This window comes from Hylobates moloch, unplaced genomic scaffold, assembly GCF_009828535.3.
Source record: "Hylobates moloch isolate HMO894 unplaced genomic scaffold, HMol_V3 SCAFFOLD_6, whole genome shotgun sequence".
Classification (NCBI taxonomy): domain Eukaryota; kingdom Metazoa; phylum Chordata; class Mammalia; order Primates; family Hylobatidae; genus Hylobates; species Hylobates moloch.
The window spans coordinates 79273889-79296208 of NW_026652281.1; the positions used below are offsets into that span (position 1 = coordinate 79273889).

General features: G+C 45.8%; 1 protein-coding gene across 1 annotated transcript in view; it reads left to right on the forward strand.

Annotated features, from left to right (window-relative positions):
- Positions 1 to 22320, forward strand: part of KATNIP (katanin interacting protein) — a 238319-nt gene that overhangs the window by 125304 nt on the left and 90695 nt on the right. The window contains exons 8-9 of the mRNA XM_058440369.1: positions 2479 to 2746; positions 6167 to 6298. Of these exons, the coding sequence (XP_058296352.1) occupies positions 2479 to 2746; positions 6167 to 6298 (400 nt within the window). The remainder of the gene's footprint in view (positions 1 to 2478; positions 2747 to 6166; positions 6299 to 22320) is intronic.

A 22320-nucleotide genomic window follows, 5' to 3' on the forward strand; every position in this document is an offset into this window, starting at 1 on the left:
AAGAGAGCTTGTGCAGGGGAACTCCCCTTTATGAAATCATCAGATCTCGTGAGACTATTCACTACCACAAGAACAGTATGGGGAAACTGCCCCATGATTCAGTTATCTCCACCTGGCCCTGCCCTTGACACATGGGGATTATTACAGTTCAAGGTAAGATTTGGGTGGGGACCCAGTCAAATCATATCAAAATTCCCATTTAAAAGGAGGGTAAATAAAAGGGAAAAAAGAGGAATCACCAAACCCAAGCAATTTTAAAGCCCAACTGGGCAAACTCTGTTAGCTTTCAAGGCTAATTCTCTGTGGTTCGGGGCTCTGTTCTCTTGGCCCACAGCTCCATCCTTGGAGTCATTCTTCCTTTTTCAGGAAGAGCAGCCTGTGTTTGTAGATGAGCCATTTCATCAGCCAATTTCCTGCCTGTAGAATTTTGGGGAGTCTGACAACCTTTCATTTTGTTCTTTCTTTCTCCCATTCAGTCCAAGCTGGCAGTATTTCTCCTGGTATGACATTCTCAAAAGTCATGTGGGACTCCCATGTATGTCTCTAGGATTTGCTCCATTAGACAAGGGACTCCTCTGCAAATCTTTCCTGGAAAATCCCCTCTCTGTCCTGGCTTCCGCTGAGATGTCTAAGGGGATCCATGAGCCACATGTCTAATCTCCTAAAAGAGCCCTCCATACGACTGAATATTTTGCATCTTTCTGAGGTACAAGAAAAAAGGTTGTCCAGCCACACCTTTAGTTTTCTCTCCATAGCATACTTTTCTGACAGTGAATCTCCTAATTTTAGAATCTTCTGCAATCTGGATAGGCTAAAAATCATCCAAATCGCCAAGTCCTGGTTCCCTTTTCCTTAACAGTTCTTCCCTCAGTCTGTCTCTTTCCTCTCACATTTTACTTTAAGCAGCAGGAGAAAAACAGACTGAATCTTCAGCACTTTGCTTGGAAATCTCCTGAGTTAAATATCCAAGTTCATGTCTTACATGTTCTGCTTTCCACAACACTGTAGGACACAATTCAGCTAAGATTCTACTGCTACATAACAGGATTCCCTGGGCTCCGGTTTTCAGTTACATGTTCATTTCCTGAGTTCTCACCAGTGGTGCCTGTAACATCTATATTTCTATCATCGGTCTATGTAGGATGATTTCTCTAAGATGGTAAAAGCGTTCTATACGGTGTTTCTCACTTCCTCCTCAGCCCTCAGGAGTTCACAGGTTCCAGGGATTAGGACGTGGACATCTTTGGGGAGCCCTTATTCAGCCTACTGGAATAACTATTAGGTTTATTGGTCAATTATCAAAGCTTTATTGATTGCTTCTCATTTTCTTAGAACTACATTGGATACTATATAGGCTACAAGGGGTAGTATAGCTAGGCTGACCAAACATACTGGTTTGTCCAAACAGTCCCATTTATATATATATAGTGTGTGTGTGTGTGTGTGTGTGTGTGTGTATCTCTAGGCTAGAGTGCAGTGGCGATCATAGCTCACTGCAGCCTCAGCTTCCCCAGGCTCAGGTGATCCTCCCACCTCAACCTCCCGAGTAGCTGGGACTACAGGCATGCATCACCATACTCAGCTAATTTTTGTTTATTTTTTGTAGAGACAGGGCCTCACTATGTTGCCCAGGCTGGTCTTGAACTCCTGGTCTCAACCAGTCCTTTTGCCTCAGCCTCCCAAAGTGATGGGATTACAAACATAAGCCACTGTCCCAGCTCCGTTTATACTTTTTGTCCCAGTGTAAATATAGTAGTGCTCGCTTTCTCTCTGAAATATCTTGGTTTGGGTGATTCATGTTCTGGTCACTCTAAGTATAGATCTTAATGCTTAGCCGTAAGGAATCTACAATTTCATGTAGACAAAAGAAACATGAAAAAAATCGTCAAGCAGTTGTAGTTAAGTGCTAAATAGTATGACATTTAGATGCTGCTCAACACCCTACAATATGCAGGACAGCCCCTAACAACTACCTGCCAGACATTTTACCATCTGGAATTTTAGGGTCATTTGGAGGCCTTTGGGAGTTCATATTCAAAGTGTGGTCCCTGGACCAGCAATATCAGGATCACCTTATTAGAAATGTAAATCCTCAGGCCCCATCCCAGACCCACTGAATCAGTGGGTGGGACTCCACAATCTGTTTGAACAAGCCCCAGATTTTAACAAACCATATTGTCTGTTTCTCTCTCCCTCTCCTTCCCATGTGCACTCCCCCCCCACCCCACCTTCCCCCAGCATCTCCGGGATACAAACACCACAGTTAATATTAACAACACTGCTCTGTCCAGGGAGTTACTCATTTTCCCCTGCCCTTTGTTTTCTCATCTTCAAAGCAGTGACAACACAAGGGTTGAGATAATATTGTTAAATGTTAGTTTGGGGAGAATAGTTCTTTGGTTCAAATGATCTATTTTCAAATAAGTTTTTCTCAAGGTACCATATTTATCTCTCATCTCTCTTCTGGGCTTTTTGCAGGAGCTGAGAAAAAGCCTGGAACTTAGTGTAAATCTACAAAGGAAACAAAAGGATTGTTCCAGTGATGAGTATGACTCTATCGAGGAAGACATACTCTCTGAGCCTGAGCCAGAGGACCCGGCGCTGGTGGGCCATCCCAGAGATGACTGCCCTCCTTCCAGTGGGGACTTGGCACAGAAAGATGTTCCTGGGAAACAGGAGACAGAAGGACGCTCTCCCCCGGGCCCAGACACCCTTGTGGTGCTGGAATTTAACCCAGCTTCCAAAAGTGAGCTCTGTCTTGTGTATCATTTCTTTGCCATTGGTGTCTCTGCATCTAATAGCAGGACTTAAACTTCCAGTGGTCCTTTGAATTCCACTTTGGGTAGAGTGTCTCACAGGCCAGGGAGGTATATCAGTCAGGTCTCTGTTGATTGCAAGACACAGAGCTTCCCAAAGGCTTCCTCAGGGCCCTGAAATTCCAGATGGTAAATTCCTGGCAGATAGTTGGAGGTGTCTGTTCTGTACATTGTAAGATGTTTTGCAGCATCTACATACCAGTTGGCTAATACAGAGTAGCTTAAGCTAAGGGACTATTTATTGACTTGAGTAACTGAAAGGTTCTGAGATGTAGCAGGACTCATTTTCTCCCCTCTCCCTCTTCCTCTTCCTTTCCCTCTCTGTCTCCATCTCTCTCCCATCTCCCCTCTTCCCTCTCCCTTTTCCGTTCTGGCCTCTTCCCTCTGTCTTCTCCCATCTCCCTCTCCCTTCTCCCATCTCCCTCTCCCTCTTGTTCTCCTTCTCCTTCTCAGCTTTCCTGTGTCTTGCTTCCATTCTTAGTAGACTATCCAACATACAAAGGCAGAATTGCCTTTAAATAAGACACTGACTTTGCAACCCCTCAGAAAGTGAATTTTTCTTTCCCAAAAGGTCCCGGCAAAAGTCCCAGACCTCGTTCTGCAACCCACAGGGGGTCACATGCTCTCTCAGATTGGATCACTGTGGCTCTGATGGGCCAGGTCCAGCCAATAGGACTAAGGGGTGTGGTTATTACCACCTAGCCACACAATAGTGCAGTAAAGCTCTCATCTCCAAAAGAAACTCAAGGTGAACCTGAAGGAGGGAGGATGCTGGCACGCAGAAACAGCGTCCGATGGAGGAGGTTTGTCAAGAAGGATCTTGGAAAGTAGAATGAGCAAAATGATTGTTGAGGGGCAGGGAGGAGAGAGAAGGACTTGGGAGGTAGGGAGAGGCCTACTTGCAACAGTTGTCATCCTCTGTTCCTGAGCTTTGACTCGGGCTGGCCTGGCCTCTGCCTGCACCTCTGTCTCCTATTCATGTGCACTGTCAAAGCTGGGTGTGCCAAGAGAAGACAATCTTTTCTGAACCATGGTGAACCTAAGGAAAGAGAAATGAGGGAATGTCTGGAATCAGACAGTATGTCAATTTGCGAGGGTTGCCCTGACAAAGTACCACAGACTGGGTGGCTTAAACAGCAGGAATTTACTGTCTCATAGTTCTGGAGATTGGAAGCCTGAGATCAAGAGTCAGTTTCTTCTGAGGCCTTGTCCTTCTTTGTGGCTTGTAGACAGCCATCTTCTCCCTGTGTCTTCACGTGGTCTTCCCTCTGTGTATGTCTGTGTCCTAATCTCCTCTTCTTAGGAGAAGTTATATTGGATTAGGGCCCACCCATATGACCTTGTTTTTACTTAATTACCTCTTTAAAGACCTTGTGCCCCAAATACAGTCAGGGGTACTGGCGGCTAGGATTTCAATGTATGAGTTTGGAGGGGGCCGGGCACAATGGCTCATGTCTGTAATCCCAACAGTTTTGGCAGCCAAGGCAGGAGGATCACTTGAGTTCCGGATCAGCCTGGGAAACATGGCAAGACCCCATCTCTACAAAAAAATCTTTTAAAAAATTAGCCAGACGTAGTAGTGCATACCGTTAGTCCTAGCCACTTGGGAGGCTGAGGCAGGAGGATCACTTAAGTCTGGGAAGTTGAAGCTGCAGTGAGCCATGATCGTGTCACTGCACTGCAGCCTGGGTGACGGAGTGAGACCCTCTCAAAAAAAAAAAGAGTTTGAAGGGGACACAGTTCTGCTCTGGAAAATCCACACCCACCCAATAATTGACATCTCCAAAGAAGACATTTGTCCATCAGACATGCTCTCACCATGTTTGTTCTCACCCCAGACCCTTGCTTGGGCTGTTCCCTCCGCCCAGATGACCACAGTCCCTTTCCTCTCCACTCAGAACCCTGAAACCTGGCTCTCTGCTTTTCCCTCCAGACTACACTCAGAAGTTGCTCATTCCACAAAGCCTTCTTCACACTCCCACCACATCCACTTGGGCCAGCCCTCCCCCATGCTCCCATAGCATCATCATGGCGCTGGGTTCACTGGCCCCAGTTGTCTTTCTCTCCACCCACCGCACCTCCCCATCCACCAGCCTGTGGGCACTGGCCGGCTCTTACCCTCCACTTCACCAGCATGCAGCACACGCCCAGCACATTGCAGCCCCTCAGGGAACCTTTGTCAAATAAACAAAGGTGTTAGGCGCACCTGCCGGAGCAGCAAGTGGTCAGGGCAGTGTTAATAATGGTCCCACGTGGGACCCACTGGGCCTGCAGATGGCATGGCTGCAGGGGAGACGGGGAGGGAGGGGATGGGGCTCTAAAGAGGTGACTGAGTCTCCACCCTGGAAAAGCAGGGACCTGACAGTCATTCCTGGGTGTGAAGGACCAGGCCATAAAACAGTTGATGCCAGGCACAGTTCGATTGATACTGGGGCATAAAGTGAAAAGAGAGAATTTGAATTTCTTGACATTTTGCATGTTTTGTTGGTTTTTTCTGAGATAAGGTCTTGCCCTGTCACCCAGGCCGAAGTGCAGTGGCACGATCATAACTCACTGCAGCCTCAAATTCCTGGGAGCAATCCTCTTGCCACAGCCTCTAGAGTAGCTGGGACTACAAGCACGTGCCAACACATCTGGCTTTTTTTTTGGAGAGGGGGAACGGAGTCTTGCTCTGTGCCACTGGACTCCAGGCTGGAGTCCAGTGGTACAATCTCAGCTTACTGCAACCTCCACCTTCTGGGTTCAAGCAGTTCTCGTGCCTCAGCCTCCCAAGTAGCTGGGATTAGAGGCACCTGCCACCGTGCACAGCTAATTTTTGTATTTTTGGTAGAGACAGAGTTTCACCATGTTGGCCAGGCTGGTCTCAAACTCCTGACTTCAGGTGATCCACCCTTCTTGGCCTCCTAAAGTGCTGGGATTACAGGCGTGAGCCACTGTGCCCAGCCTATTTTTTTCATTTTTTGGTAGAGACAAGGTCTCACTATGTTACCTAGGCTGGTCTTTAACTCCTGGGCTCAAGCAATTCCCCCACCACGGCCTCCCAAAGCACCGGGATTACAGGTGTGAGCCACCACCTGGCTGCCTAGCCAAGAAACATTAAAATTTGAAAACGTGTGCATGTCCTAGAATCTTTTATGTACTTATCAAAATGTGATGCTGGGCACACCGTGGCTCTCAGCAAACTTGTTTCGTCGCCTGCATTATTCACATCTCTAATCCCAAACTGCACAGAGTAGTTCCATAGACATTTGTTGAATGAGTAAGTGAATGAATAATGAACAAATGCCTGAACAGAATGTCCAACTTGGCTTGCGCTCAGTGTCTTACATGAAACAATTGTTTTCCTACAGGTCATAAAAGGGAAAGGAATTTGTCTGCAAAGCGGAAGGACAATGCTGAGGTTTTCATTCCCACCAAACCTGAGCCAAACCTGACTCCCCAAGCTCCTGCTGTATTCCCAGACCAAGAGAGGATGTGCTTCAGTAAGAGTTCCAGGGTCCCCTGAGCAGGGGAGCAGGGCTGCGGCTGGGTCACTCTCTGGGGTGCCATGATGGGAGGCCGCACTTCATTACCCTCCTTGCAGAAGGCTAGCTGCCCTTTAGCAAATGTATTAGTCAGGGGTCTGCAGAGGAACAGAATGAAAAGGATATGGAGGGAGAGTGAGAGAGAGAGCTTAGGATAAGGAATTGGCTCATGCAGTTGTGGAGGAGCGAGTGCTGTAGTTCAGGGGCCACCGTGCAGGAAGAGCCTATGTTGGAGGTGAAGTCCAAGGCAGTTGACTGGAGAAGTCACCCTCACTTGGGTGAGGGCTGGTCTTTTTGTCCGATTCAAGCCGTCACCTGATTGGCTGAGGCCCACTCACATGGTGGAGGGCAATCTGCCTTACTGTTCTGATGAATATGTTAATGTCATCCAAAAATGCTCTTTCAGAAACACTCAGAATAATCTTTGACCAGATATCTTGAGTTCCCTGTGGCCCAGTCAATGCATAAAAGTAACCATGAGAGCGACTTTCTGATTCCACCACCAAGGTGTAGTTATCATTGAAAATTTCTTTTATTTTCGTTTTACTCTTAAGTGAACTTGCTTACTTCAGATGAGTAATAATATGTGCAAATGGTACACAATTCTGAAGGTACAAAAGAGTTGATGGTGAAAAGAGCAGCTTTGTCTGTGTTCTAATGACATGAGAGGTTACATTTATTCACAACTTAGGATGAGCCAGCCACTACTGTAAGCTTTTACTTCTATCATCTCATATAATCCTTATAACTAGCCTTTAAGGTAGGTTCTGCAATTGTCTCCATTTCACAGATGAGGAACTGAGGCACACAGCGGGCAAGTGGCAGCTGAGGCTTTGTAGCAGGGGCTGCCATGTTGGTTTACGTTTCGACAAGATTCCTCTGGCTACCACGTGGAGCCTGGCCTATAGGGAGCTGGGGAGGATGCAAGGTGACCAAGGAAGAGACCAGGTGGTTCAATATTTAGAGGGTGGGGCCTCAGTCTTGATGTTACCAGGGAATGGATCCAGACAGTAATTGAGCTTGCAAAGGAGCCAGTTGTAAGTATGAGATTAGTTGTGACTTTCTATCCTAAACAACCTAGGGTAAGAACCTGGGCATTGGGGAGCCTACAGTGATGGGAGGCCATGGCTTGTCATGTGGCTGGGTGCCATGGTTTGAATATTTGCCCCCTCCAAGACTCATGTTGAAATTTAATCCCTAATGTGGCAATACTGAGAGGTGGGCCCTTTAAGAGGTGAAGAGGTCATGAAGGCTTGTCCAATGGATTAATGCATTCATGGGTTAATGGATTAAAGGGTTATCATGGGATTGGGACTGGTGGCTTTATAGGAAGAAGAAGAGAGACCTGAGCTAGCACACTCATCCCCTCACCATGCACTGCCTCGGGACTCTGCAGAGTCCCCACCAGCAAGAAGGCCCTCGTCAGATGTAGCACCCTTGACCTTGGACTTCTCAGCTTCTATAACTATAAGAAATAAATTCCTTTCCTTTTGATATTACCTAGTTTCAGTTATTCTGTTATAAGCAACAGAAAACAGATTAAGGCACTGGGGTAGGATTTGAGTCTGTGTCACTAGCAAAGGAGACTGAGGCAACCCAGGTCCCGGAGCTGGGATCTGTGCATGCACAAGCCATGCAGTGCCAAGACCCCTGTCCTAGGTCTCTGATCTGCATCCTGCTTCAGCCTGTAGTGACCAGGAAGAACTGTGGCCAACTGGAGCCTGCATCCCAGTGGGGCCTTCAAAGTACCACGATCAGAGTGGCTTAAACAATGGAAATGTATCATCTCACAGTTCTCGAGGCTGGAAGTCTAAATTCAAGGTGTTGGAGGAGCCAGACTCCAGTAGGGCAGAGCTAGCCCCAGACTGGTTCCTGGGGACTTTTTGGTGGGACCCAGAGCCTGGAAAGAGGCCTGCCTGGGGCCCGAGGAAGGTAGGAGTAGGAGGCAACCCCTGTCGGCATGTCAAGGTTCCTGCAGCCAATAGCGTCACAGAGTTGTCACATTGTTAAATAGATAATGGAGAAATGATCTGTAGGGGACAAGAGCCAAATAGGACATGAAAGATGTCAGAAAAGTCTGACAAATTTGGTTCTGTCAGCTTTGATGAGATGGGAGCTGGGAAAGGGAGAGAGAGGAGAAGGGAGGTATGGGGCAAGATGAAAGCCTGAGTCCGCTTTGGGAGCTCCCTCAGCAGGTGGGGAGTGGGGGTGGCAGTCCCAGGTGCCATTGTTCCTTCTGCATCTCCTAGATTGGCCTCACTGACTGCTGTTCAGGTTGATGAGCCTCAGTCTATCCTGCGGGTACTGTCTTCACTATCTGAACCAATCTAAATGGCTTTTCAGAAGTTCTTCCAAAACAAGTTGGTAAAAAAGTATGCCACTGCACGAACCCCCCTAGAACCCCTAGTAGGGCAGGAGTGGCACAGTGGTGGTCGTGTACTTTTCCCAGCATCCTACTGAGCTAACTGGGACTTCCCTCTTTTGCATATGTGCCAAGATTGCTATTTTTTTCATATTCAAGTAACAAAATTAAGAGTCAGTAATTACAAAGCACTGAACTAGCTCCCAAGCTGTGTGTAGGACTACATATGTAATCTTGCATTTAATCATCCACACAGCCCCGTGCAATAGGTACTGCTATTATCAATATTATTGTACAGAGATGGAGGCACAGAGAGGTTAAGGAATCTGTCCAAGATCACACAGCCTGTAAGTGATGGAGCCAGAATTTGAGAACCTGGGCTGCAGAATCTCTGCTCTTAACTACTCCACTATAAGCCCCTCTTGTGCCAACTGAACTATTATTTGCTTAATTACCCACATTAATTACCATCAGCCTAGTCCTAAGCAGTAACATGCCTGAAAATCAGAGGTTTGAGTCACTTGTTATACTTTTTTCTCATGCTCATCAATATAAATATATTACTATTAGTATTTTAAAAGTTGAACCATGTATCAACTAAAATCATCTGGCATAGTGCATTAGCTTGCTAGGGCAGCCATAATGAAGTACCACGATCAGAGTGGCTTAAGCAATGGAAATGTATCATCTCACAGTTCTCAACGCTCCAAGTCTAAATTCAAGGTGTTGGCAAGGGCCATTTTCTGAAGTCACTGGGGGGTAGTCCATTCCAGGCCTCTCTCCTGACTTCTGACAGTTCCTTGGCTTGTGGCAACATAACTCCAATCTGTACGTGGTATTCTCCATGTATGTCTCTGTCTCTGTGTCCAAATATGCCATTTTTATAAAGACAGATGAATGCCCAACCTAATGACTTCATCTCAACTTGATCATCTGCAAACACCCTATTTCCAAATAAGGTCACAGTCACAGGTACTAGGGGTTAGGGCTTCAATGACCTTTTTAGGGGACACAGTTCAACCCATAATATATGCTTTCATGTCTAGCACTTTGAGAAACAGAGCTTAATTAATTTATGATCTGCCTTTTTCCAAAAAGTTCTGACATGGACTAACAAAGTTCTATATACAGTGGGTAGTGCAAGACTTTGAAAAGTATTTGAGGAGGCCAGGCACAGTGGGTCATGCCTGTAATCCCAGCACTTTGCGAGGCCAAGGTGGGTGGATCGCTTGACCCCAGGAGTTCGAGACCAGCCTAGGCAGCATGGCAAAACCCCATCTCTACTAAAAACACAAAAAATTACCTGGGCATGGTGGCACGCACCTGTAATCCCAGCTACTCGGGAAGCTGAGGGAGGAGAATTGCTTGAACCCGAGGGGCAGAGGTTGCAGTGAGCTGAGATTGGACCACTGTACTCCAGCCTGGACAACAGAGCGAGACTCTGTCCATAAAAAAATAAATAAAAAATTTAAGAAAATGAAACTGGAGAGAAAACAAGAGTAGAAAAATAAGATGAAACCAGGGGGTGAACAAATGAATGCCTAAAGTAGTCACAGTTGTAACGCTGACCTTCCTGGCCACCATGGCAAAGAAGCATGCATTCATATAAAAAAATGCATGTCACTGGGTCCATTTAATAAAGATCAGATTACCAGCTATTCCTGGTATTTAGTTCTTAGGGTAGTTTGTTCTATCATTACTCCTAAAGAGGACACTATTTGAGGTAGTGGAATTCTTATTTTGAACAGGTTTGGAGCTCAGCCTTTGCTTATTCAATATACTTGGCTCTAACATAAGTGAAATTTGAAGAAAGAGTACTATGGCTAAGAGGAAAGCTGAAAAGCCTGGCATTGTCACTGCTCTCACACTGAAATGGGATTATGGTAGAGCCACATCTTACCTAGATATTAGGCTGTAAAGGCAGTAAAAAGTGCAGGAGACCAGAATTACCCTTAGAAATCCCTCAAATTGATGATTAAGTGCAGCATGTATGGGTTTATATTGATGACCTCATACAGATACATCAACTCTCAGTAAGCCCAAGACAGTCCGTCTCTCCTCCAGTGTAGGAAAAATCACAGCTTCTTGGCTGAGCCCCAGAAGAAGCAGTTGGCCTTGTTTAGGGTTGGGGTTGTAGGTGAAATGTGTGTTTTTAGACACTGGCATCATGCTCAGAGCACTGGGATGTTCACACCACCAGAGGCACAAGGAACCTGAAACTTCCTAAAAGTGTAGCAGAATCACAAACCAACTCTCTCTCCTCAAGGCAACATCTGGAGGGTGGGCTGCTTATGTGCTTTACTGTATATCTGGGGTGGGGGAGGGATGTCTTTTTTGGTACATACAGAATTTGACTTTTTATATCTTCTAAGGGAATTGAACCTTTTATCATTATGTGTTGTTTCTCACTCTAGTAATGCTTTTTGCCTTAAAGTCTACTTTGTCTGATATAGAGCTACTCCAGCTTTCTTTTGGTTAGTATTTGTATGGTGTACTGTTTTTTTATCCTTTCACTTTCAAACTTTCTGTATCTTTATATTAAGGTTTGTCTCTTATAAGCAGCATGTAATTGGTTTTTAGTTTTATCCTCTAACAATCTATGCGTTTTAATGGGAGCATTTAGTCCATTTATGTTTAATGTAATTGCTGATATATGTGAGTTTACATCTACTGTCTTATTGTTTGCTTTTTATTTGTTCTTCCTGTTTTATGTTTCTCTTTCTCTCTTGCCTTCCTTTGAACTGATTGCTTTGTATTATTTCTCTTTTTTCCTCTCTACTAGCTTGTTAGTTATACATTCTTTTTTTATTATTATTCTAGTCATTACCAGAGATTACAACATGCATTCTTGACTTACTAGGGTTTACTTTAAATTAGCAAGTTTACCACTTCTCATTTAGTGGAAGTATCTTACTCTAACTCTGTTTTCTCCTTTCCCAACTTAAATACTTTTGTCATGCATTTTAACTCTCTCTAGCTTTTAAACACCACTAGACATTATTTCTAGTGATTATTACTACTGATTATTATTACTAGACATTATTACTACTGATTATTATTTTATAATAATAAATAATAAAAATAATAAAAAATAAAAGACTGTAGCCTCTGAGCCTGTTGCCAGCTCTGCTCAGCTTCCCAGCCTTGTGGCAGCTCTCATCAGAATCAGTAGCACCTTAAGAGGAAAGGCCTCCAAGATGTTGGGTCTACATCTCTGAGTTTCTTTCTCCAGTCTACTGTATCCCTGTAATTCTTCACAGCCCTGTTCATTCTCCATGCCTTCAAACGGATCTCTTTTTTTTTTTTAAATAGATTTTTTAAATATTTAAAAATATTTTCTAGGTTTCCTAGTTATGTTCCAGCGAGAGGTTGGTCCGAATTAGATAGTCTGCTATTCCAGAAGTGTAACCTTTTGCTTGTACCCTGTAAAGAGTTCTTTCTACCCTTGCCCCTTTTTCTTAGACTAAGCCCATAAAATTGAATTTGTGTCAATTAAATGTGCGTGTCGTGCAACTCCAAGAGAGCTTCATTCCTTTCTAGCACTGCAACTGTCCCTGGTTCTAATGAAAGGGCCTCATGTCCTGTATTGCTCCAGCCTCAATTCGTAAGCCTTCCAAAAAAGCTAATACAATCTCCTTCCAGAAACCTGTTGTCTTCTTGAGGGTGAAAGAACATTAGTCTTTAATGCAGAAAGTTTACTGTCCAAGTTGTCAGAGTGCTCTAGGGAAGTAATATATCTGAACCACTTTTCCCAGACAAGCTGCCAACCACAGAAATAAAGCAACACCCCTCAGTGTGAGTGAATTAGAGGAATTTGACAGCCCTGTACTTAGTGTTCCTGTCAGGAAAACCTGCAACAGCAAGACCATTCTGCCAAAGTCCAGAGACTCCTAATATATTAGCCAGCGTTCATTAACAGTAAGTGACAGAAACCCTAATCGGCCCAAGCAACAAAGGAGAGTGTCTTGCTCACAGACCTAAAAACTCCAGAATAGTAGATTTGGCCTCAGGGATGGTGGGATCCTGGTGCTCAGATGGTCTCCCGGGAAGCTGTTTCATCACTTAGCTTTACATTTCTCTAGCCCAGTGGTTCTCAAACTTGGACATGCATCAGAATTACTTGCAAAGCCAATTAAAACACAGATTGTTGGCCAAGCATGGTGGCTCATACCTGTAATCCTAGCGCTTTGGGAGGCTGAGGCAGGAGGCTCATTTGAACCCAGGAGTTCAAGACCAGCCTGGGCGGTGTAGTGAGACCTTGTCTCTATTTTGTTCTTAATTAAAATAATCAGATTGGCCAGACATGGTGACTCACACCTATAATCCCAGCACTTTGGGAGGCTGAGGAGGGTGGATCACCTGAGGTCAGGAGTTCAAGACAGCCTGACCAATACAGTGAAACCCCGTCTCTACTAAAAATATAAGTTAGCCCGGCATGGTGGTGGGCACCTATGGTCCCAGCTACTCAGGAGGCTGAGACAGGAGAATTGCTTGAACCTGGGAGGCAGAGGTTGCAGTGACCCGAGATCGTACCACTGCACTCCAGCCTGGGCAAAAGAGTGAGACTCCGTCTCAAAAAATAAAATAAAATAAAATAAATAAAATAAAATAATAAATATAAAAAAATCAGATTATTGGGCCCCAATCCCAGAATTTCTGCTTCAGTGTGTCTGAGGTAGAGGTAAGTGTTTTAATTCCTAGCAAGTTCCCAGGCAGTCCTGACATTACTGGTTTAGAGAACACACTTTGAGACCCATGTCTCTAGTTACTACCAGGCAGGCATTTCATTTGTGGCCTAGAGATGGCCCCCCAGTGGCTCCAGGCTTCCTTCATTATCTGCTTTGCAATCCCCAGGTGAAAGAGACAGTTCTTTTCTTAGTTCAAGAACCAGCTCTCTCCTGAACCAGCCTCCCTCCTCCATGGTCAGGGAGAGGTAGTCTGGCATGGCCCAGGCTGAGCCAGAAGTGGAGTCAAATCTGCACAGATCCACTCCAGCCAGGGCCAGGAGTAGGGTCATAGCCACCCAAAAGGCTGAGAAAGGTGAGGAAAGAATGATTCCCTGAAGGAAACGATAGGTGCTGTGAAGATCATGGTGCCAGGTAGACAAAAGCCACTGCTATCCATTTCATATAAAAATGAACCACATAGATGGCCAGGTGTGTAGATCATGCCTGTAATGCCAGCATTTTGGGAGGCCAAGGCAGGTGGATCACTTGAGGTCAGGAGTTTGAGACCAGCCTGGCCAACATGTCAGAACCCCATCTCTACTAAAAATATGAAAATTAGCTGGGTGTGGTGGCACGTGCCTGTAGTCCCAGCTACTCAGGAGGCTGAGGTTGGAGAATCACTTGACCTTGGGAGGTGGAGGTTGCAGTGAGCTGAGATCACGCCACTGGACTCCAGCCTGGATGACAGAGTGAGAATCCATCTAAAAAAAAAAAAAAAAGTTAACCACATAGGACATTTTGCCACAGATTCTACAGAAGCAGTGTAGAGCAATGGACTGTAACATCCAAGAGTAGAAGTCATTTAGTCTGGGGGCCTTGATTGCTATCCTTGAAAATCACCTGCACTCCTGGGCTCAAGGAGAGACAGTGGCAGCATGAAGACAGTTAGGGCTGCAGACAGCACCTGCCATCAAGAAAAGTCCCAAAAGAAGCTTTAGAGATGAGAAGAACACAGGCCTTAACAAGCCAGGTCTGTCGGCTATTACTGCCTGACAACCCACCCCAAAATGTAGTGGCTTAAAACAGCAACCGTTTTATGATTGCTCATGAGTCTGTGGGTGGACTGGGCTGTTCTGTAGTGAGCTAGCAGGTGGCTGGGCCAGATGGTCTAGGACAGCCTTACTCACATGTCTGGCAGTTTTGTTTGTCCTGAGGACCTTGGCTAGGACAGCCCATAAGACCCATAGAGTCTTATTCTCTGGCACTGGTGATCTCAGGGCAGCAAGAGAGGACAAGCCCATGCCTGGGTGCTTTTTAAAGACTGCTTGGTCATGATTGCTAATGTTCTGTTAGCCAAAGAAAGTCACCAGGCAAGTCCGGCTGCAGTGCCTCATGCCTGTAAGCCTAGCACTTTGGGAGGCCGAGGCGAGAAGATAACTTGAGCCCAGGAGTTCAAGACCAGTCTGGGCAACAAAGTGAGACCTCATCTCTACAAATAATAATAATAATAATAAAACTAGCTGGGTGATGTGGTGCATGCCTGTGGTCCCAGCTACACAGGAGGCTGAGGTAGGAGGATGACTTGAGCACAGGGAAGTCAAGGCTGCAGTGAGCTGTACTCATTCCATGGCACTACAGTCTGGGTGACAGAGTGAGACCCCATCTCAGATAGATAGATGATAGATAGATAGATAGATAGATAGATAGATAGATAGATAGACAGATAGATGATAGATAGATAGATAGATAGATAGATAGATAGATAGATAGATAGATGATAGATAGATAGATAAATAAAAATAAAATGAAAGCCACCAGGCCAAGCCCAGCTAGAGAAACAGACACTACCTCCTAATGGAAAATGCTGCAAAACCACATTGCAGCGGTCCACATACAGGGGTGGGAGGAATTCGTGGCCACTTGTTGCAGTTTCCGATGACATAGGAAGCAGGTAGCCTGATAACGTTGGCCAATTTTGAAATGCATGGAGGCTTTGGAGCACTCAGGCCTAGAACATTGTCCCAGGGTACACACTCCCTTCCCCACCTCCCTCTTGGCTTTTAGAAGTGAGTATGGACATCTGAAGACAAAACAAGGCTACGTCTACCATTTCCCTGGACTTTTTGCCACACAACATAGTGTACAGTTTCAAGGCCTACCAGGCATGTGACCACAGGGAGTGGGGTGCACTGTGGAAACTGGAGCACTTCGGCCCCGTTGAAAGGGGGGCGCCATCACCCAGCTCCAGCCAATGGTTCCCATGTATGAATACTGTTCCAGGGTTGCCAGATGGTATTACTTCTCAGGAGATGCCAGGAATCCCAATTTTCAGGTAGATTTCCTTGGTTTTTTTTTTTTTTTTTTTTTTGAGCTTGGCATCTGTTTTCAATTTTTCTAAAAAAGTGACAGTGACACAATACATCTCTGTAGGCAGGTTATGCCTGTGGGCTGCCAGTTTATGATTGCTATAATAGACCCTTGTTGTCCTTAAATTTCATATTCGCCATTCCTGTGGCTTCCCAGGTGACCTCCAAGGCCCCTTGCATGTAGTAAGGGGTAATTTTGCTGAGACTCTGAATTTGAGCTTTTCAAGTCACAGCTGGTGGCTGGTGAGCCGACCGGCAGCCTCGTGCCCTCACGTCTTCTGTGTGACATGTGTTGCATTCATGGTAAATTTCCTGAATTGATATACCTTTTGTTTCTCTGTGAGAGAGAAGAAAGCCAAACACTGGTGAAGTGAAGAGAAAGCGACGTTATTGGAAGAGGGATGGCTCTCAAGCAGAAAAGAGCAGTTTGGAAGAAGTTAAAATGTGCAATTTGGCTTTTGCTGGTGGCACAAATGGACTGTGTGAATAGATCCACCGTCCTCTAGATCTGTGATGGGAATAAATCCACCATCATGGGGTATTCAGGCTAGCATTCGCCCAAGTGAGCGATGAGAGCATCAAAAAGAATTAAAAGGTGGTTACCTCGTGCGCACATGCCTGCAGTGTGAGGGAGTATACAGAGGGAACGTGATTTTGGAGAACTCGGGCGCCGTGTAGGACGGTTCTGGAAAGCCAGGATGGGAAAAGCTCTGGTAGTGGAGCTGCAGCGTTGACCTTCACTTGGAGAAAGGATGATTTAATGTTTAAAAGCATCTTCTTAGCATGATATGACTCAAAGGGCACAGGCAGCACCTGATGATCATGTTGCTGGAGGAGCATTTCCTCCCAAATGAAAGACACTCAGGGGCAAAAGGGTCTGTGCAGTTAAAACTGGTCTCTACTGGAGAAAGACGCCTTTGTGAATCTCCTTGTCCAAGAAGAAGTGAGCATAGGGCTGCAGCAGCCAAGGACAGATCGTCCCGCCTGCTCACAGGTCATGAGACAAGCTTCCAAGCTATCTCAGAGGCCCCTTGTTCCATCCCAGCCCCAGACTGATGAGGCACAAGAGGAACAGGTTCTTGCACAAAGATTGGCAGTAAAAAGATAAGGGTCACCACAAGGTTCTTTTTAGGCAAATTTTATAAGTGCTCCATGTGGGAAATGGTGAATGAGCTTGTGAATTTCAGGTTCTGCTTGTCCTGGTGCTGCCCAAGCCTTCTACCAACGCTAGTGTTTGCACCCCACGTGTCAGCAGCTGGCGCATTTGTTTAGCTTTGACAGAATCTTGGTCCCTTATTTATGGAATTGTCTATAGGGTCTAATGGGAGCTTGAGTTTTTCAACTGTGCTTTGCTACAGATGATGGAACCATGTGGTTGGGTGATATTCACAAATACTTAGATTTACAAGGTTTGGGGTTTAAGTCATTTTTCATCCATCTATTTAGCAAAAATTATAAATAATGCCAGGTGTCAGGGATGTAACAGTAAACAAGATGGGTCTGACCTCATGAAGTAGCTGAGGCTCTACAAGGACTGAGCCCGCAAACTCTCCACCCTCGTTGCTAACCATCCTTCCCCTTGCCCCCCATTCCAGCCCCCTTGCCACTCCTCAGTGTGCTGAGCTTGACCTACCAGGGCCTTGGCACCTGCTGTTCCAGGCGGAGGGAACAGCAGGGTATTCCCAGGGCTCACTGCCTTCATGTCCCCACTCAGATATCCTCTTCCCAGATGGTACATCTCAAATGACAGTGCATCCCCTCCCGTCATGAGCAGCCCCTTACCCTCTGCATGTACCTGACCCGTGTCTGTCTCTGCTTTGTGACTACGAGGTCAATGAGGGCAGAAAGTGTGCCTGTTCCTCCGACCCCTGTGCCCCCACACCAAGAGCAGCATCTCACTCAAGCAAAGAAGCTCACAGCATAGTGCAGGTCGTAAGCCTGGTAACAAAGTACCTTTGACTTTGTGGATAACCCATTTCTGCGTTAGGGGCGAGGGTGTGTCTATACTTTGGGGTGTTTTGGCTTCAGCTCCAGTATAGCTCAAAACCACATCCTTCAGCTTCCTTCACTCCTTTTTCTGGTCTTCCTGGCTATTTCAGGAATCTGATCCTTTTTGCACTGAGTAAGGAAGATACTGGTGAGGTCTTCCCCATCCTTTTACCTGTTGCTTGTTTCCATAACGATAAGAATCTCCAACACAGCTTGCTAAACAGAGCTTCTTCCAGACCTCATTCTCAGCCCGTGTTTGTTTTACTTTCTCATCTCTCCTGTTGCCCAGCAGGCCAAGTGACAGATGAGAAGGGCAAAGAAGCCTCCAGTGGGCGAGCAGAATCCCTGGCTCACATGTCTGGCAGCTCCTTACCTCTCTGTCCTCAGGAGCAGCATCAGGGATGATGACAAGAGACAGTACATCAAAGTCGGAAAATGGCCCGCTTGATTTTTTTTTTTTTTTTTTTTTTTTTTTTTGAGATGGAGTCTCGCTCTGTGGCCCAGGCTGGAGTGCAGTGGCATGATCTCGGCTTACTGCAACTTCTGCCTCCCGGGTTCAAGCGATTCTCCTGCCTCAGCCTCCTGAGTAGCTGGGATTACAGACGCCCACCACCATGCCTGGCTAATTTTTGTATTTTTAGTAGAGACGGGGTTTTACCATATTGACCAGGCTGGTCTTGAACCCCTGACCTCAGGTGATCCATCCGCCTCAGCCTCCCAAAGTGCTGGAATTACAGACGTGAGCCACTGTGCCTGGCCCCACTTGATGTTCATTGCGCAGAGCAGCCATCCACAGGTGCTGTGAAGGTTCCTCCGGGTGCCTTTACCCTTCTCAGGGAGCAGCTGGGACGTGCCCTGGCCTGTACGAGAAAGCCGGTGGGTTCTGTTGGCCCTCACGACATTTCTTAAAAACTGGAAGACATTATGAACAAATAAAATTCAGGGGATTTCACATAAATTTCAGATGCTACTTTTCTTGGGGGGAAAAAAGCATTTGGTAACACTAGGAGCACAGTCCTATAAGGCAAGCATTGGCTGGAGCTGGGAGGTGGCTTCTATTCAGTGGCACTCCGGCCCCTGGCATTCAGTGACACTAAGATGGTTCCTGGGGCATTCGCACTCACAGCCCCTTTCTTGGGTGCCTGGCAGAACTTGCTATTCCTTTATTTTAGCTTAGCATTCCCATAAAAACCCACCATCATCCCCATCAGCCCAGTGCCTGGCTGTCCTGGAAAGCAGCCCAGTAGAGCCTCCAGGTGTCTCCTGCCTTCTCCTGCCAGTGACATTCTTGATGTTGCTACCCGAACATTCAGACACAGCGTTCTAATGGGGCATAGCAAGAGTCAAGTGCTTCGACAGGAGCCCTTAATAATCAACAGCCGATGGTTTACTAAGGTCCTGAAAATGGAAGCATGCTGTTTTTCAGAAAGCCTTGCACCAGCTCACAAGTATACATAGATCCCCCAAGACGTCATACCTGTAAATTTCATTAGTTTGTTATAGGCCAACATTAATACCAATCTTTGATACCCTTAAATGATCCAATCCAGTTGCCTATGTAAAATTGACATCTCCAGGCCAGGCACAGTGGCTCGTGCCCGTAATCCCAGCACTTTGGGAGGCCGAGGTGGGTGGACCACTTGAGTCCAGGAGTTTGAGATCAGCCTGGGCAACATGGTGAAACCCTGTCTCTACAAAAAATACAAAAATTAGCCGGGCATGGTGGCGCGTGCTTGTAGCCCCAGCTACTCGGGAGGCTGAGGCTCAAGAATTGCTTGAACCTGGGAGGTGGAGGTTGCAGTGAGCCGAGATTGCACCACTGCACTCCAGCCTGGGCAACAAGGGAGACCCTACCACAATAAATAAATTAATTAATTAATTAATTTACATCTCCAGTCTAGACTCTCTCTCAAACTCTGGATTCCTGCATGGACAGGTCAATTCAACAGCTCTGTTCTGGTGCCACACTCACATCTTGAACCCAGCTTGTCCCAAACTGAGCCCTCTGCTCCTCCCAAACTTCCTCCACCCACACTCGTCCACAGCTCAGCTGAAAGCAATCCCATCTTCCACTTTAAGCCATCACCTGTGGAGTCACCCGTAACTCCTCTCTTCCTCTGCCATCCACAGCTGGACTGTTAGGAAGTCCTGTTGGCTCTGTCTCGGGCAGATGCCTGTAATCTGACCACATTCTGTGTCCCCTCCTCCACCACTGTTGCCTCCTGTCTCCTGGACAACTGCAGTAGCCCCTGACCATCTCCCTGCTTTCACCCCCACCTCCTTTCAGTCTCTTCTCCACTCCACACCTACATCAGATCTGGTCTTCTGCTCTGAATTCCTCAGTGGCTCCCCATTTCCCTCAGACCATGGGCCTTACAGTGCCCTCCAAGGCCCTGCATGACCTGCCCTCCCCCAACCCCTTTCAGGCCTTTTGTCAACCCATACCCCTGCTGGCTCTGCTCCAGCCCCGTGGGTACCTGGCTGCTCCGAGAACACATCACACGCCTCCCATCTTTGCGCTGGTGCCTGGAGCGCACTTCCCTGGTCCTCTGCGAGGCTCTCTCTGCCCCTGATACCCACACTCCAGATCTCCCTTATCCCGATCTGCTTTGCGTGGTTTTTCATGTCAGTTTCCACATCAAACACTGTGTTTTAAATTTATTATTTCTCCAGCTTATGGTCTCTCACCATGTGAGTGGGGGACTTGGTATCTCTGGTCACTGCTGTGTCACCAGTGCCAAGAACAGAGCCTGGCACAGATAAATATTTCCCCAAGGGTTGAGATTCAGTAAGTAAACTCTTTAAGCACCCCAAAGAAATATTTGGAGCAGTTCTATATTTTAATGGAGTATGTTTTAATATGAAAAAAATCCAAACATAAATAATTGAGAGGATGTTACAGTGACCTCCCCTCCCCGCCCCAATGTATCCATCCATTACCCACCCTTGGTAATAATCAATTTACAGCCAATTTCATTTCATCATCACCCCTACCCATTCCCCAGATTTTTAGGAAGCAAATGGAAGCCTTCATATAATTTTATCTGCAGATATTTTAATATTCTTTTCTTTTTAGAGCGTCATTGTACTCTGTTGGGTGGGTGTACCATAACTTATTTTATTAGATGCTTAGTTTTATTAGGTGCTTCTTTTATATAACTGTATATTTTATAAAACTATCCTTCCATTCATGGGAACTTCCAGAATCAACTGCAACTTTGCAATACTTGTTTTCTTAAATTGGGGTGTTATTACTTTGTAATTCTTGTTACCCATGCAAAAGCAAAACAGAAAAAAGCAATAATATTGCAAAATACCCATCCTTCTTCCTAACAGGATGTATTATTCTTTACAGGTATTCTGTAAGAAAGTTAATTTTTTAAATAACTTTTTGTTTGGATGCAATTTTATTTTTTATTTTTATTTTTTTAACTTTGAGTTTCAGAAATACATGTGCAGATTTGTTATACAGGTCAACTGCATCTCACAGGGATTTGGTATACAGATAATTTCATCACCCAGGTAATGAGCATAGTACCTGACAGGTATTTTTTCTGGTCCTCTCCTTCCTCCCACCCTCTACCCTCAATAGACCTCAGTGTCTGTTGTTCCCCTGCTAGTATCCGTGTGTTCTCATTGTTTAGCTTATAAGTGAGAACATGCGATATTTGGTTTTCTGTTCCCGTGTTAGTTTGCTCAGGATAATGGCCTCCAGTTTCATCCATGTTGCTGCAGAGAACACGATCTCATTCTTTTTTATGGCTGTATAGTATTCCGTGGTGTATTCTGTAGTATTCCACATTTTCTTCCTCTTCTTTTTTTTTTTTTTTTTTGAGATGGAGTTTCACTCTTGTTGCCCAGGCTGGAGTGCAGTGGTGCGATCTCGGCTCACTACAACCTCTGCCTCCTGGGTTCAAGCGATTCTCCTGCCTCAGCCTCCCAAGTAGCTGGGATTACAGGTGCCTGCCACCACGCCCAGCTAACTTTTGTATTTTTATTAGAGACAGGGTTTCACCATGTTGAACAGGCTGATCTCAAACTCCTGACTTCAGGTGATGCACCCACCTCGACCTCCCAAAGTGCTGAGATTACAGGTGTGAGCCACCACACCCGGCCTCCATATTTTCTTTATCCAGTCTACTGTTGATGGGCATTTAGGTTGATTCCATGTCTTTGCTATTGTGAATAGTGCTAGACGAACAGACATGTGCATGTGTCTTTATGGTAGGATGATTTATATTCCTTTGGGTATATACCCAGTAATGAGATTGCTGGGTCAAATGGTAATTCTGTTTTTGTTCTTTGAGGAATCGCCATGCTGCTTTCCACAATGGCTGAACTAATTTACACTCCCACCAGCAGTGTATAAGCATTCCCTTTAATCTCCAACCTCGCCAGTATCTGTTAGATTTTTACTTTTCAATAGCCATTCTGATTGGTGTGAGATGGCATCTCCTTGTGATTTTGATTTGCTTTTCTCTAATGATTGGTGATGTCAAGCATTTTTTCATATGCTTGTTGGCTGCATGTCTTGATACAATTTTAAACTTAAAGTAACATTGTAAGGATAGTACACTGACACTTCTACCCTTCACC